This window comes from Phacochoerus africanus, chromosome 1, assembly GCF_016906955.1.
Source record: "Phacochoerus africanus isolate WHEZ1 chromosome 1, ROS_Pafr_v1, whole genome shotgun sequence".
Lineage (NCBI taxonomy): Eukaryota > Metazoa > Chordata > Mammalia > Artiodactyla > Suidae > Phacochoerus > Phacochoerus africanus.
In genome coordinates this window covers 44,739,736-44,754,397 of record NC_062544.1, presented here as the reverse complement: position 1 = coordinate 44,754,397, position 14,662 = coordinate 44,739,736, and the positions used below count along the sequence as shown (strand labels likewise).

The 14,662-nt window shown below is 41.7% G+C and overlaps 1 protein-coding gene across 1 annotated transcript in view; it reads right to left on the bottom strand.

Moving 5' to 3' along the window:
• The window catches only part of ANKRD55 (ankyrin repeat domain 55), a 113,947-nt gene that overhangs the window by 13,589 nt on the left and 85,696 nt on the right, over nt 1-14,662 (bottom strand). Inside the window, exons 8-9 of the mRNA XM_047758445.1 lie at nt 11,360-11,544; nt 4,160-4,327 (exon numbers count right to left, since the gene is read on the bottom strand). Coding sequence (XP_047614401.1) covers nt 4,160-4,327; nt 11,360-11,544 — 353 coding nt within the window. The remainder of the gene's footprint in view (nt 1-4,159; nt 4,328-11,359; nt 11,545-14,662) is intronic.

Genomic DNA, 14,662 nt, shown 5'->3' with positions numbered 1-14,662 from the left:
GAGAATATAAAATAACAAGGATGCTATGTGAGGATAGGAAGTAGAGACAACACCACTAACCACACAAAATACCTTCCACTATTCCATCTGCTTAAGCAGGTTGTTTGAAATCATTCAGATACCCGGCATCCTCTCATGTCAAAGGTGGTGTGTAAGAGCGACTCACAACACCCTCTCCATCCTCTTCCTTGCCACTGTCAGTTCTCTGCCCAATGACAGCATTTCTTAGAGTCCTTTTGTTTCCTCAGGAGTTATCCTTTCAAAATTTGTTTTCACCCAGAGATAAACTAACCTGCAAATAGCTTAAAGCATCACCATTCTCACTTAAGGACGGTCAGTAGGAATTCAAGCTTTAAGTCAAAGAGATGACAGGCAAAGATTGAGTTCAGGCTGCCAGGAGCAGCATGTGTGTGTGTGTGTGTGTGTGTGTGTGTGTGTGTGTGTGTGTGTGGTTTTCCACTTTCTCTGAAAAGAATCCCAGGGGGTCGGGCAGAACTCTGACCTTATCCACCTCAGGAAGCCTGCCCGTTTTACACTGTTTGTGTGTTATTTGTTTCCTGTTAGGTTTTTACTAAATTTCCTATTGAAAAAGTATACCAAAGGACGCCAAGGAGAGAAGCTTTTGTCTGGGCTTCAGCTTCAGAAGAGGAAGTGTGTGTGCCAGAGGTTGGGTGTGGCAGCAGAAGAAAAGGGAGCAATGCTGCAGGGGCAGGCGAATTCTAAAGAAAAAGAAGGTCAGCAGTTGTCTGGCTGGCTGGCTGGCTCTTCTTTGTGTAGAGGATCTTCCCTGAGGCACTATTCTGTTTTTCTTCCTTGGAAAATACTGTGTTATTCTCTTTTGAGGCCACAATTGATTTAATGCTTTCTGTGGTGTGAGTTAATGATGAAAACTGACCTGTGTGCTTGCCCTAAAAGCCAGATTGCAACATTACTCTTTGGAGTGAGATCTTGTAATCTGTAATTTGAAAAACATCACCACTTATTTTGGCTGCATAGAATTTTTTTTCTGCAGGTCACAGAGTGTTATAATTGAATCTTTATTCCCAAAATATATTTTTATCTTTCTCCTTTCACCTTCCAAGAGGCCTTCGGAAATATTAACAGAGCCCTTCTGGACTCCTGATACTTCTGAGAGAAGCTCAGGAGATCTAACATTCTTGCAAGTTTCTCCACACAGAGTATACCCCTGTGCTAACTAATGCTACTTCAGCATCTTTTATAATCAAATTCCTCCTCCTATTAAAATATTAAAGGTTGTGATTTTGGCCAGTGTTGTCTCAAACCCTGGAAGTGAGGTCCCTGACAATTTTTAGGAACTTCATGAGGTTAAAACTATATTCATAATAATATCAACATGTTTTTTTCACTGGGCTGCCTTTTTTGTTTGTTTGTTTTTGTCTTTTCACCATGTTCTTGGGCCGCTCTCGCGGCATATGGAGGTTCCCAGGCTAGGGGTAGAATCAGAGCTGTAACCACCGGCCTACGCCACAGCCACAGCAACTCGGGATCCGAGCCGCATCTGCAACATACACCACAGCTCATGGCAACGCCAGATCGTTAACCCACTGAGCAAGGGCAGGGATCGAACCCGCAACCTCATAGTTCCTAGTCAGATTCGTTAACCACTGCGCCACGATGGGAACTCCCACTGGGCTGCTTTTTATACCAAGGAAGCAAGAGAGCAAGTGGGTAAAACTGTGGGATCCTTGGCACAAATCAAGGTAGTGGCATCAATGGACTTTCATTTTAAAAACTGCCATTAACTTAATAATGTTTAGTAAAAGATTAATTTTTATTAAATATTGATCCTTGAGATATATTTTTTGACAAAATGGTAGTATTCATAAGCAATTCTATTTACTGAAGTATGATGGTTGTTTTGAGGTAGAGCATTTGTGTAATTGTTTGAGTTGCCAGATGAACCTTTCTTTTTTTTTTTTTTTGTCTTTTTGCCATTTCTTTGGGCCGCTACTGCGGCATATGGAGGTTTCCAGGCTAGGGGTCGAATCAGAGCTATAGCCACTGGCCTACGCCAGAGCCACAGCAACACAGGAACACAGGATCCGAGCCGCATCTGCAACCTACACCACAGCTCACGGCAACGCCGGATCGTTAACCCACTGAGCAAGGGCAGGGACCGAACCTGCAACCTCATGGTTCCTAGTTGGATTCATTAACCACTGCGCCATGACGGGAACTCCCCCTTTTTTTTTAAATCAAACATTATTTTTATGGCTTATAGACAACTATGGTTATTCAGAGTTGGACATTTTATTTTTCAAAAACCAACAAAGCAAGCCAGTCATTTCAAGGTAAACAGTTGAGGAGTTCCTGTCATGGCGCAGTGGAAATGAATCCGACTAGGAATCATGAGATTGAGTGTTCCATCCCTGGCGTCGCTCAGTGGGTTAAGGATCCAGCATTGCCGTGAGCTGTAGTGTAGGTTGCAGACGCGGCTCTGATCCTTCATTGCTGCGCTGTGGCGTAGGTTGGCAGCAAGAGCTCTGATTCGACCCCTAGCCTGGGAACCTCCATATGCTGCGGGTGTGGCCCTAAAAAAACAAAACGAAACAAAAAAGAAAAACAAGTCAAGTTAAACAGTTGACAGTAATTGTTGCCAGTGACAAAAATCTAGCTTTCAAGCAAAAATTAGAATTTTGAAAAACTTGTATGCACACTGTGGGATTGACTGACAGCTTCCGGATCCATAAAGATTTTTCTGATGAGATCAGTTGTAATATAAAATTGATTTTTTGATACTGTGTAACGAAAGGTATTATTTGAAAGATCTTCATAACAAAGTAAACCAATATTTTCCAAATGACCAATGCAAGATATTATAAAATCATGCATAGGTATAAGACCCATTTAAAGTGTTAGATGAATAGATTTTAACGTAACAGAATTTAAAAAGTTCACTGATATGGTAACAGAATCCACGTTGCAACTAATCTTTAAGAAAATACTACTTGTCAAGTTTTAGCTTAGTATCAAAGGAAAAGTATCCACAGTTATCTGAAAAGGCTATTGAAACACTCCTCCTTTTCCATCTATATATCTGTGTGAGGCCAGATTGTTTTCATACCTTCTTTCAAAACAACCATGTTGCAATTGATTGAATGTGGAGGCAGACGTGGGAATCCAGCTGTATTGTATTAAACTCCTATTAAGCTATTAAAGAGATTTGAAGAGCAAATAGAACAAAGCTGCTCTTTTCATTTTGGGGGGGGTTATTTTGAAGGATGGGTTTTTTTCAGCTAAAAGTATGGTATTAACATTAACTTGTAAGTGTAATGGGTTATTATTACTTTAAATGAATAACTAAATATTTTATAAGAAGTCTCTCTGTTTTAATGTCTTTTGTCTTTTTAGGGCCATGCCCACGGCATATGGAGGTTCCCAGGCGAGGGGTCTAATCTGAGCTGTTGCTGCCAGCCTACCCCAGAGCCTCAGCAACGCCCCATCTGAGCTGCATTTGAGACATACACCACAGCTCATGGCAACGCCAGATCCCCAACCACCGAGCGAGGCTAGGGATCGAACACACAACCTCATGGTCCCTAGTTGGATTCGTTTGCACTGTGCCACGACGGGGAACTCCCTCTCGGTTTTAATTTCTAATGCCATAAATATTGATAGATGGAACTCACATAAACAAAACCTCTTTAGGGTCGTCCATAATTTTTGAGAGTGTAAAAGGGTCCTGAGAACAAAAAGTTGGAGAAATGCTGATTTAGGCAAAAGAACAATTAAGAGAACATGGAATAAAGGGAAGAAGAAAAGAAAAAGCAAAGAGATTATAAAGTTCAGTGAATATTACGCTGATAGATTCAGGCTTACCACTATCATTTTGCTGCACAGAGTCAAAAACATGTCATATTACATGTTAGATAATGGTGAACACAATTAAGTTATTGCTTTTTTTTCCCCTTAGGGTCGAACTTGCAGCATGTGGAGGTTCCCAGGCTAGGAGATGAATTGGATCCTTAACCCACTGAGTGGGGCCAGAGATCAAACAAGTGTCCTCATGGATACTAGTCAGGTTCATTACTGCTGGGTCACAAGGGGACCTCCTTACTGCTGGTTTTGTGCACTGGAAGTTTAAAAAATGCCATCCAATTTTATAAATTTTTGAGAGGAAGAAAAAATGAGTGCTCACCTGCTCTCTTGGGAGAGGAGCTTGACACAGGCTGTGTGGCCGCAGTACAGGGCGTAGGCCAGGGGCGTGCTCTCATTGATGTCTCGCAGGTTGCTGTCCATGCCCAGCTCCAGCAGCGACTGCACACAGTCTGCCTTCCCTGCAGCTGCAGCCCAGTGCAGAGGTGTCCTGGGGGACCACAGGGGAATAACACAAATGTCTGAGCACAAGAATGGTAGAGGTTACTTAGCTGCCCTGGCTCCTGCTTGAAGTTGGGTCCTGGCAGGAAAGACTTGTTGCTTTTTACAGGGTGGACATGGTATGTATTTTATGGGGCTTTGGGATGAAGGTGTATATGTGTAGAGGACTCTCCTCTAATTCTGATATTCCCTGGCCTTGCACCTTCTTTGGCTTTTCTGAGAATTTCTCAGAAGGGGTAGCAGTGGGTCTAAGGACTTGAACAATTTGAAGGCTCTTTATACATAGTGCCAAACTACCTTCAAAGAAGACTGACTCAATTTCTCCTACCAGCTGTGTCCCTTCTCCTGCTTAATATTGAGTGTTATCACCGTCTTTAAAGATTCTTGCCAAAAAAAAAAAAAAAAAATGGCATTGCCGTGAGCTGTGGTGTAGGCTGCAGAGCGACTTGTTGCTGTGGCTCTGTTATAGGCTGGCGGCTGCAGCTCTGATTCCACCACTAGCCTGGGAACCTCCATATGTGGCCCTAAAAAAAAAAAAGATTCTTCCTAGCTTGGTAGGCAAAATGGTACTTCAGCATTGTTTTCCTCTGCTTTCTTTAACAATGAGGATGAAATTTTGCAATATGTTTATTTGCCATTTGAGTTTATTGAAATGACTCTTAAAATGTCCTGTGCTCATATTTTCTATTAGATTACTAGTTTGTCTTACTAATTTACATGAACTTTTAAAATATTTAAGGTATCAATTTTTTTTCTACGTTATGTTTATAAAAACATTTTCTCAGTTCCCGCCATGGCGCAGTGGTTAACGAATCCAACTAGAAACCATGAGGTTGCGAGTTCAATCCCTGGCCTCGCTCAGTGGGTTGAGGATCCGGCGTTGCTGTGAGCTGTGGTGTAGGTTGCAGACACGGCTCGGATCCTGCGTTGCTGTGGCTCTGGCGTAGGCCGGCAGCAACAGCTGGGATTAGACCTCTAGCCTGGGAACCTCCATATGCCACAGGAGCGGCCCAAGAAATGGCAAAAAGAAAAAAAAAAAAGAAAAAAAAAGAAAAAGAAATTTGAAGGAGTTCCCGTCATGGCTCTGTGGTTAACGAATCCGACTAGGAACCATGAAGTTGCCGGTTCAATCCCTGGCCTTGCTCAGTGGGTTAAGGATCACGTTGCCGTGAGCTGTGGTGTAGGTTGCAGATGCAGCTTGGATCCTGCATTGCTGTGGCTCTGGCATAGGCCGGTGGTTACAGCTCTGATTTGACCCCTAGCCTGGGAAACTCCATATGCCACAGGAGCGGCCCAAGAAATGGCAAAAAGACAAAAAAACCCCAAAACAAACAAACAAACAAAAAAACCAAAAACATTTTCTCTAATTTATAGCTTTTATTTTCTAGTGATTTTTTCTATAAAATACTTTTTTAAAATCCCATTTAATTACCTCTTCATTTTTGGTTTGTTTCGTGATTTTCTGTTTTAGAAAATCCTTCATTGGCCAGTTTAAAAGGTTTAAAGGTTTAAATTAATCAGTATTTAAGCCTTTGTTAAATGGTAAAACCAGTATTTTTTTTAAGAAAATGAAAAAAAAAAAAAAGAAAAGTCAGGGATTGGGAGAAAATATTTGCAAATCACATATCCAACAAAGAGTTTATATTTGGAATAAATAAAATCTCTCAAAACTGAACAATAAAAAATACACAAGCCAATTTAAAAAAATAGCTAAAGATCAGAACACTTTACAAAAGATGCATAAATGGTAAATAATCACATGAAAAGGTGCTCAATAACATTTGTCATTAGAGAAATCAGGGCAAGTAGAACTTTTGTACATTGTTAGTGAGAATGAAAAGTGGAAATGACCATGCCAGAAAATAGTTTATTAGTTCATTCTAAAGTTACATAGGAGTTCCCGTCACGGCACAGTGGTAACGAACCTAACTAGTATCCATGAGGACCTGTGTTCAATCCCTGGCCTCGATCAGTACGTTAAGGATCTGGGGTTGCCATGAGCTGTGGTGTGGGCTGGTGGCCTACACAGAGAGACCTAACCAGGGAGGGAACTTCCATATGCCAAAGTTGCGGCCTTAAAAAATAAAGGAAAAAAAAAAGTTAAATATACTTACCATATGATCAAGTAATCTCACTTCTGGATATACAGCTAGAGAAATGAAGGATTATGTTCACACAAACTCTTATACACAAATGTTTATAGCAGTATGATTCATAATTGCCAAAATCTGTATAACCTAATGTCCTTCAACGTGTGAATGGATAAACAAACTATAGTTCATCCACACAACAGAATACTACTCAGCAATAAAAAGAATAGCCTACTGGCACATGGAACACAGATGCATCGCAAGTGTATTCTACTAAATGAAAGAAGTAAATCTCAAAAGATTAGATACCATACATTTCAATTTACATGACATTCTGGAAGAGGCAAAACCCAAAGGACAGAATTCATCAGTGGTTGCCAAATCTTAGAGATGGGAGAGACCTGGACCACAAAAGGACAACCTGAGTTGATGTTGGAGTTGACAGAACTGTCTTGAATCTTGCTTGTGGTGGTTACATGAATCTATGCATGTGTTAAAATTCATAGAAGTATACATCAAAAAAGTAAATTTTACTGAATGTCGTAAAAGGCAAACAAATATTTTCTTCTTAATTTACCTGGGTTTTAAAAAAAAACCCTGTATGTGTATTTTCAAATGTGTAGTGAGGTGTTGAGTCAATCTGACCATGTCTCCAGTTGCATAGCCAACTTTTCTTAACACAATTTATTAATACATTGGGATCATATTTTGAGGTCCTGACCTACATATGTACATTTCTCCCCTTCCTCTGTACTCCATTTAAGGAGCTGTTTGACTTTGTGCTCAAACTCAGGGGAGGGAAATACCAGGGTTGATAAGAGAAATAGTGTCTTTCTGTTTCCAAAAGCCAAGCCCAGAACTGAGAGCAGATTTAGAGCAAAACAGCTCCCCAACTGTAGAAAGAGTCCCCCCTCTGCTGTCAAGGCAGATGCGACAAGAGGGTGATAAAAGCATTAAGGAACCCTGGACCCAAGAGCAAAGAGTACCAGAACCTTGCTTCCTTGGTAGAGATGCTGGGAAGTAGGTGGTGGGAAGTGTCTGCATGGTGTGTCTGGGCAATGGGACCATGGGAGGTTAAGAAGGGCACAGGGAAAGATGACATTCCTGAGAATGGGGTTTCCTATGAAGAGAATGACTATTCTTCCTGTCACTCTGGGAGAGGATCATTCCTAGGGCAGGAAAGCAGGGCAGGGATGACCTCTCCTTGGCTTCATTCTGGGGCTTGACCCCTGGGAGAAGGCCACCCCTGGGAGAGCCAAGAGGTCTCTCAGAAACAGAGGCAGCCCAGGGGCTGGATAGAGAGAGGGTTACTTGGGGCTATTTGCAAAAGGGCCTATGACTCAGTATTTGGAGAAGAGCCACATCCACAATATGACCAGAGTCCCCATGGGTAAACTGTGTCCTCTGTCAATAAAGCATACTTCTCCTCATGTTATGATATGGGCAGCAATGTGAGAACACTTAATAGGACCATATGATTTTTCAATATAGTAATCTGTTATACTGCCCATTGGAATATGTAGCAGGTATGATTCTTTCCATTCTATGGGAGAGAGGTCTCCAGACAATGTTTATTATGAAAAAAGATAAGGCACAGCTATATTATGCCCTTCTATTTAGAGAAAGATGGAGGCCTGGATATCACAGTGGTAGGGTTAACTCATATGTAACAATTCTCTTTGGAGCACTGTGAAATTCTCCTTTACAACAATTGCTAAGGCTGACTATTTTTAGTTCTTCTGACCATCAACATGAAAGTGGAGGTCCAGAAGAACACAGGGAAAAAATGATTTTGCAGAGAAACAAGGGAAGCATAGATAACTTCTAACTAATACACATAGAGCTCTGTGGGCAATATATAGTATCCAGTTTCAAGTTATCTATAGAGTACAGGTCTTTTGTCTCTTTAGGTAGGTTTATTCCCAGGTATTTTATTCTTTTGGATGCAATGGTAAACGGGATTGCTTCCCTAATTTCAAGTTATCTAAGCTGTAGTTCCTTTCTTATCTCTAAGCATCAGGATAGTCCTGCAAACCCAGCAGACTGGACTCAGCTATCACAGTGAGGAGCTAGAAGGTCAGGGCTCATGATTCAGAATAAATTCATGAGAGACAAGCACTGGGGGGGAGCTCTCATTGTGGCGCAGTGGAAATGAATCCAACTAGTATCCATGAGGATGTAGGTTCTATCCCTGGCCTCACTCAGTGGGTAAGGGATCCGGCATTGCCATGAGCTGTGGTGTAGGTATGGGTCACAGATGTGGCTCAGATCCCGTGTTGCTGTGGCTGCGGCATAGGCCGGTAGCTGTGGATTCTACCCCTAGCCTGGGAACTTCCATATGCCGAGGGTGTGGCCCTAATGATGAGGTGGTCTCTGAATGACAGGAGATGGGTATAAGAAAGTAGTGTTGGGAGTTCCCGTCGTGGCTCAGCAATTAGCGAACCTGACTAGTATCCATGAGGATGAGGGTTTGATCCCTGGCCTCGCTCAGTGGGTTAAGGATCCGGCATTGCCATGAGCTGTGGTGTAGATTGCAGACATGGCTCAGATCCTGCGTTGCTGTGGCTCTGGCGTAGGCCAGCGGCTACAGTTCCAATTGGACCCCTAGCCTGGGAAACTCCATAAGCCCTAAAAAGACAAAAAGACCAAAAAAAAAAATAATAATAATAATGTAGCATTGGAGCTTGTGGTGCAGCAAGTTAAAGGGCCAGCATTGTCACTGTAGTGGCTTGGCCTGCTCTGTGGCATGGGTTTGATCCGTGGCCTGGGAACTTCCACATGCCATAGCCAAAAATAAATAAACAAATAAATGCAGCATTGGTTAAAATGTCAGCAGCCAAGGAATGATTTATGGAACATATAAACATTCTCTAGATAATTCCCAGAAATATGTAGGGAGGAGAATTTGATAAAAGACTCCCCTTTCTGAAGATAAATGAGTTGTGTATTTAAGGAAAGCATGACCTCACAGGCTGATGAAATTTGGGACATTTAAGCTGCGGAAACTATTTCTGAGTTATGTGTTCTGTGCCATCAATCTTAGGCTGGTACTGCCATGTTTAAATGTCATAGATTTATGATGTGTTTTAATATCAGGAGGACTGTTCTCCTATATTTTCCCTCATCCTTCCTTCTTATATTATTGCCTTATTTTTCTTCCCTTTTCTCAAAATCCTTCTCTCCACTAGAAAAGACAAGAAGGAAAGGGAAGTCACAATTGCTGCAAATGCTTAAGTACTCATACCTATGGAGGTTTTGAAAAATTTTACACTAACACAAGCTTACAGTTTCAATATGAAGGCATAGCTGCAGGATGCAGAAACTGAAACAAAATGGAGAGTAGGGTTTGATCAGTGCATGTAAGAGGTGAGCTGAGCTTTGGGGCATGAACTAGATCTTCCTTGAGATTTTACTTCATTTTGAACCCACATAGGACCCAATCTTTTGCACTTTGTTTCCCCCTGCTTGGTTTTACTTTCTTCCCTGAGGCTGGGGGAGCTATATTTTCTCTTGCTAAGCATGTGATAATGCAAAGTGTGCAATACTGTATTCAGAGCTGGTTCTAGATGTATATGGAGGTAGGCAAACTGCTCCCTAACCCTCTTTTCCTAAATGTGTTCTTGCCTTCTCTTTTTAGATCATTCACCTTTTTTTCTTCATGTAACTGAAGTCCTGTTTCCTTACCTGCTCAGGCTCAACATCTGCTCTTAGAAAAAGGTCTACATTCAATGATTTATATATTAAATTTAAGTAAAGCCATCATGCTAACTATCGCCGACTTCTGAAACTTACATGGAACCCAAGGATTTTTTTCCCCTGTGTTATAAGAACTTCAGGAATCAGGAAGTAGAAGGTGCTTCTTAGGGTATCATAATAAGTTGGTGGCTAAATTTGCACCACAATAGAAAAAGGTTAAAAAAAAACCCCATACATAGTGTATAAGACATACTTATTTTCAATAATTTTTTTTGTTACTATTCTTATATTTCCACTGAATCTATGCCTAACTGAAACAAAGATTAGATAAACACTGTAATTGAACAGCTCTAATAATAGTTGATTATAGATAAAGGGCATTGTAGGTAAAAAGCTCTATGTTGAGAAAACAAGGGTACAAGTTTTCATTTAGTTGCTAATTACCTCTGCGGCAAGTCTTCATCTTTCCGGGTTCAGCTTCCTGTTCTTAGAGACGTATGCCAATACATCTCTAATGATTGAAGAAAACCAAAATAGAACTCTGGTAAGGTCACATCTAGTTCTGAATACAAAGCCTCTATTGTGCTCTTCTCTGGATAACAAGAATTGTTGACTTTATGACATAATCCAGGAATGAAGAAAAAAATAAGACTTACTGTTAAGAACAAAAAGCACATATAGCAGGAAGCTGATATACAGAAAGTCTTCTGAGAACACTGAGAACGTTTAGCAAAAAGTGGAAAGTCTGACAATACTGTATTTCTCTTCATAACAATGATTTTCCTACCCTGCTAAAATAGGGAGGGTTTTTATTGTCACAAGCGCAGTATAAAATATTACTGGCAGTAGGATATGGTCATATAGGATGACTTCTTTGTTTTTTTTTTTTTTTTTTTTTTGTCTTTTTGGGGCTGCACCTATAGCATATGGAAGTTTCCAGGCTAGAAGCTGAATCAGAGCTACAGATGCCGACCTACACCACAGCCACAGCAATGGCAGATCTGACCCAGTGAGTGTCTGCAACTTACACCACAGATCATGGCAATGCCAGATCCTTAACCCAGTGAGTGAGGCCAGGGATTGAACCCACATCCTCATGGGTACTAGTTGGGTATGTTAACCACTGAGCCATGATGGGAACTCCCAGAATAACTTTTTAAACATCTTCTTCATTTTGAGATTAAAATTTGGAAGATGACTAGTGGTTCTCAACATTTCTGTGTTGCCATGGATACCTGTCGTCCACATCCAGAGCCTGCAGGTTGCATTCAGGGACTCTTGCCAGATCGTTGATAATGTCGCTGAAACCTGCTGCTGCGGCAATGTGCACGCATGTCTTCCCACTCTCATCGTCATAGTTGATGATGGATGGACCCTGGTGATGGCCCAGAATGATGGAACACAGAATTCTATTTCCACTCTGGAAAAAAAGTCAAAGAAAGCTCACCATATACAATCCAGTGCTCTCCCCTGTCTATGTAAGTTAAGATAAAAATTTACAACAAAAAATGAAAATACATTTTATCAAAACTAGCAACAAATTTCCACTTGTTTCAAGTCAGTGTAGGGATTTTCATCTCCTGTAAGAGCTAACTTGTTTTCTATAAATAGTGAACTAAGGAGGAGGTAAATACAGGTATAATTGACTGATAACAGAGCTAGCATGATGGGTAGGCCACCTAGATAACTTTCTCATTAAATATATTCATTTTGTTTCCTCACTTGCTGTTGAGGTTGACACCGGAGAAGCTGGCAGAGTTAATTTTAACGCTACCAAAATGACTATGATGAGTGTTGACTGGTGGCACAATGATGACCAAAATGATCTGGTAATTGCCAAATTGCTATAAATTGCATGTAATTTAATTGTCAAAAAATCCTTTGTGAAAGGCAGTGGGTCATAATTTAGTAGCTAATGGATAAAGAAAGAAAACAAGTATGAGAAAGAAAACTTCAGGAAACCATCTAAACTGGGTCCCTCTTTCTGTGTAGGTCTATAATCAGCTTTTTACCTTACTTTGAAGGAAGGCTATCTACAGTCTTTTCAGTAACCTGTCCCCACCTTAAAAGCCACCAGCTATTACTTGAGCCCACACTTCGACTTGAACAAATGAGTAAGTAAATACTGGGCATATGATCTTTCGTTGGACTGAAAAATATATAAAATACAGCATAAGCATTTGCAATTTAAGGTGACAATAAATCCTCAATGGCCAATAAATACATTCTAGTTTTCTCACACAATGGAAAGTCTTATCTTTCAGATTTCTCCTAATATATGTGTAAAGATTATCAAACAGTCCAAAAAATTCATCAGCATTTTAATTTCCTCTTTCTTTCTTCCTTCCTCTCTTTCTTCCCCTTTCTTTCTTTCTTTTTTTTTTTTCCTTTTCTCTCTCTCTCTCTCTTTTTTTTCTTTTTAGGGCCACACCTGCAGCATATGGAAATTCCCAGGCTAGGGGTCAAATCAGAGCTGTAGCTGTTGGCTTACACCACAGCCACAGCAATGCTGGATATGAACCACCTCTGCAACCTAGACCACAGCTCACAGCAATTCTGGATCCCTTAACAAGTGAGGCCATGGATCAAACCCGTGTCCTCATGGATACTAGTCGGGTTCGCTAACCGCTGAGCCGTGAAGGGAACTCCCCAGCATTTTAATTTTCTCAGTGAATCCGTAGAGACTCTGTTAATTCCACACAGCAGGTCTAACGGGTAGAAAGGAGGTCTCTAGGGGGCATGAGGGGCACGTTAGGAAACGGGAGAGACACACTATAATTCTGGGAACCAGGAACCAGGCCATGTGCCAGCTTCAGGGTCCCTAAGCAAAAAAAGGGAGAGTTGAATATTTTTAAAAGCTGCAGTTCTAACACATTCCACATGCTGTCCAACAGCCACCTTATAATAAATTTTCCCACATAACATTTCTTTCGGCATTCTTCCCGCTTTATTTGACCCCAGGGTTGTGTTTTAGAATCTCTGAGTCAGATTGCCCAATTCTGTGGAACAGCACCCGTTCGTTTTTGCTTTTCCTCTTCCTTTCCCTCCCCTCTCTGTCTGCATTTAGGACTCTCTGGATATCCCATTACTCAGCATGGCTTCACAGAGAACACTACAGAGTGAACCCGTGAGTGTGCTTCCGTCCTATGGGAGCTGATTCCAGCTCTGAAACCTCTTGCAGGACCAAAGTCCCAGGACCCTCAAAGTTCTCCGCTTTGAGCCCCAGGAAGAGCGCTGAGTGGGTTTTAAATGCTACAACCAGGGCAGGCTACATAATTTGTGGGGCCCATGGAAAAATGAAACTATGGGAGTTCTGCTGTGGCATAATGGGATCAGCAGTGTCTTGGGAGCACTGGGACAGTAGGTTCGATCCCTGGCCTGGCACAGTGGGTTAAGGATCTGACCTTATGTCAGCTGCAGTGTAGGTCATAACTGTGGCTTGGATCTGATTCCTGGCCTGGGAATTCCACATGCTGTAGGGCAGCCAAAAAAGAGAAAAAAAAAGTGTTAAATATTTGCTAACACAATACAAAATAAAAAAAAATTATGTATTAAAAAAAGAAAAATGTGGAGGAGCCCCCTGCTCACTTGGTAGGCAAATAATGTATTCCTTTCTTCTGTGGTGTGTGTCTTGATCTGTCATGGCGATTTTTATTTGCTACTAAGTGTCAGGCTCCCCTTGGGCTGGGCATTCTCAGAGTGGGTGCAAATCCTGACAGATGCATGAGCCCTGTCTTGCAACCTGGCACATGCTTGACTCCAACCCTCCCTGAGTCTGTACCTAGACCCCTGCCAGGGAACTCAAGAGCTGGGGCCTGAGCATCTGCCTGAGGGCAGCAGGGAGATGGGGCTGTGTGAGCCAAGGATCCACTGTCCTATCAGACTTAACAGACAAGATACAAAATCAAAGATAGAATTATTGAGAATTTTCAGATGGCCACAGAGCATTATACCCTGAGCACAGACCTCCTTTCTGAGCGTGGGGCCCTCTGTGGCTGTACTGGCTACCTGCCCATAAAGTGGCTCCTGCCTGTAACTTTTTTCCTTCTCTCCTTCTCACCTTCCCTCTTACATCCTTCTTCTCCCTTCATTCTTCCTTTGTCTCCAAATGACTTGTACATAATTTGGATCAATGAGTTAAACTTGGAGTTCCCGTTGTGGCGCAGCAGAAATGAATCCAACTAGGAACCATGAAATTTCGGGTTCGATCCCTGGCCTCGCTCACTGGGTTAAGGATCCGGCGTTGCCATGAGCTGTGGTGTAGGTCGCAGATGTGGCTCGGATCCCGCATTGCTGTGGGTGTGGTGTAGGCTGGTAGCTGTAGCTCCTATTCAACCTCTAGCCTGGGAACCTCCATATGCCCCAGATGCAGCCCTTAAAAGAAAAAAAAAAAAAAAGAGTTAAACTCTACGGCATGCCTGTCATCAGAAGGTGGCTACAAAGAATACATCCAAGGTTTCATGCCTGCTTTATCAATTTTTCTAAGATTCTTTCACCTGATGTTACTTATATATTTTGAAGGGGTCTGAAATATGTTT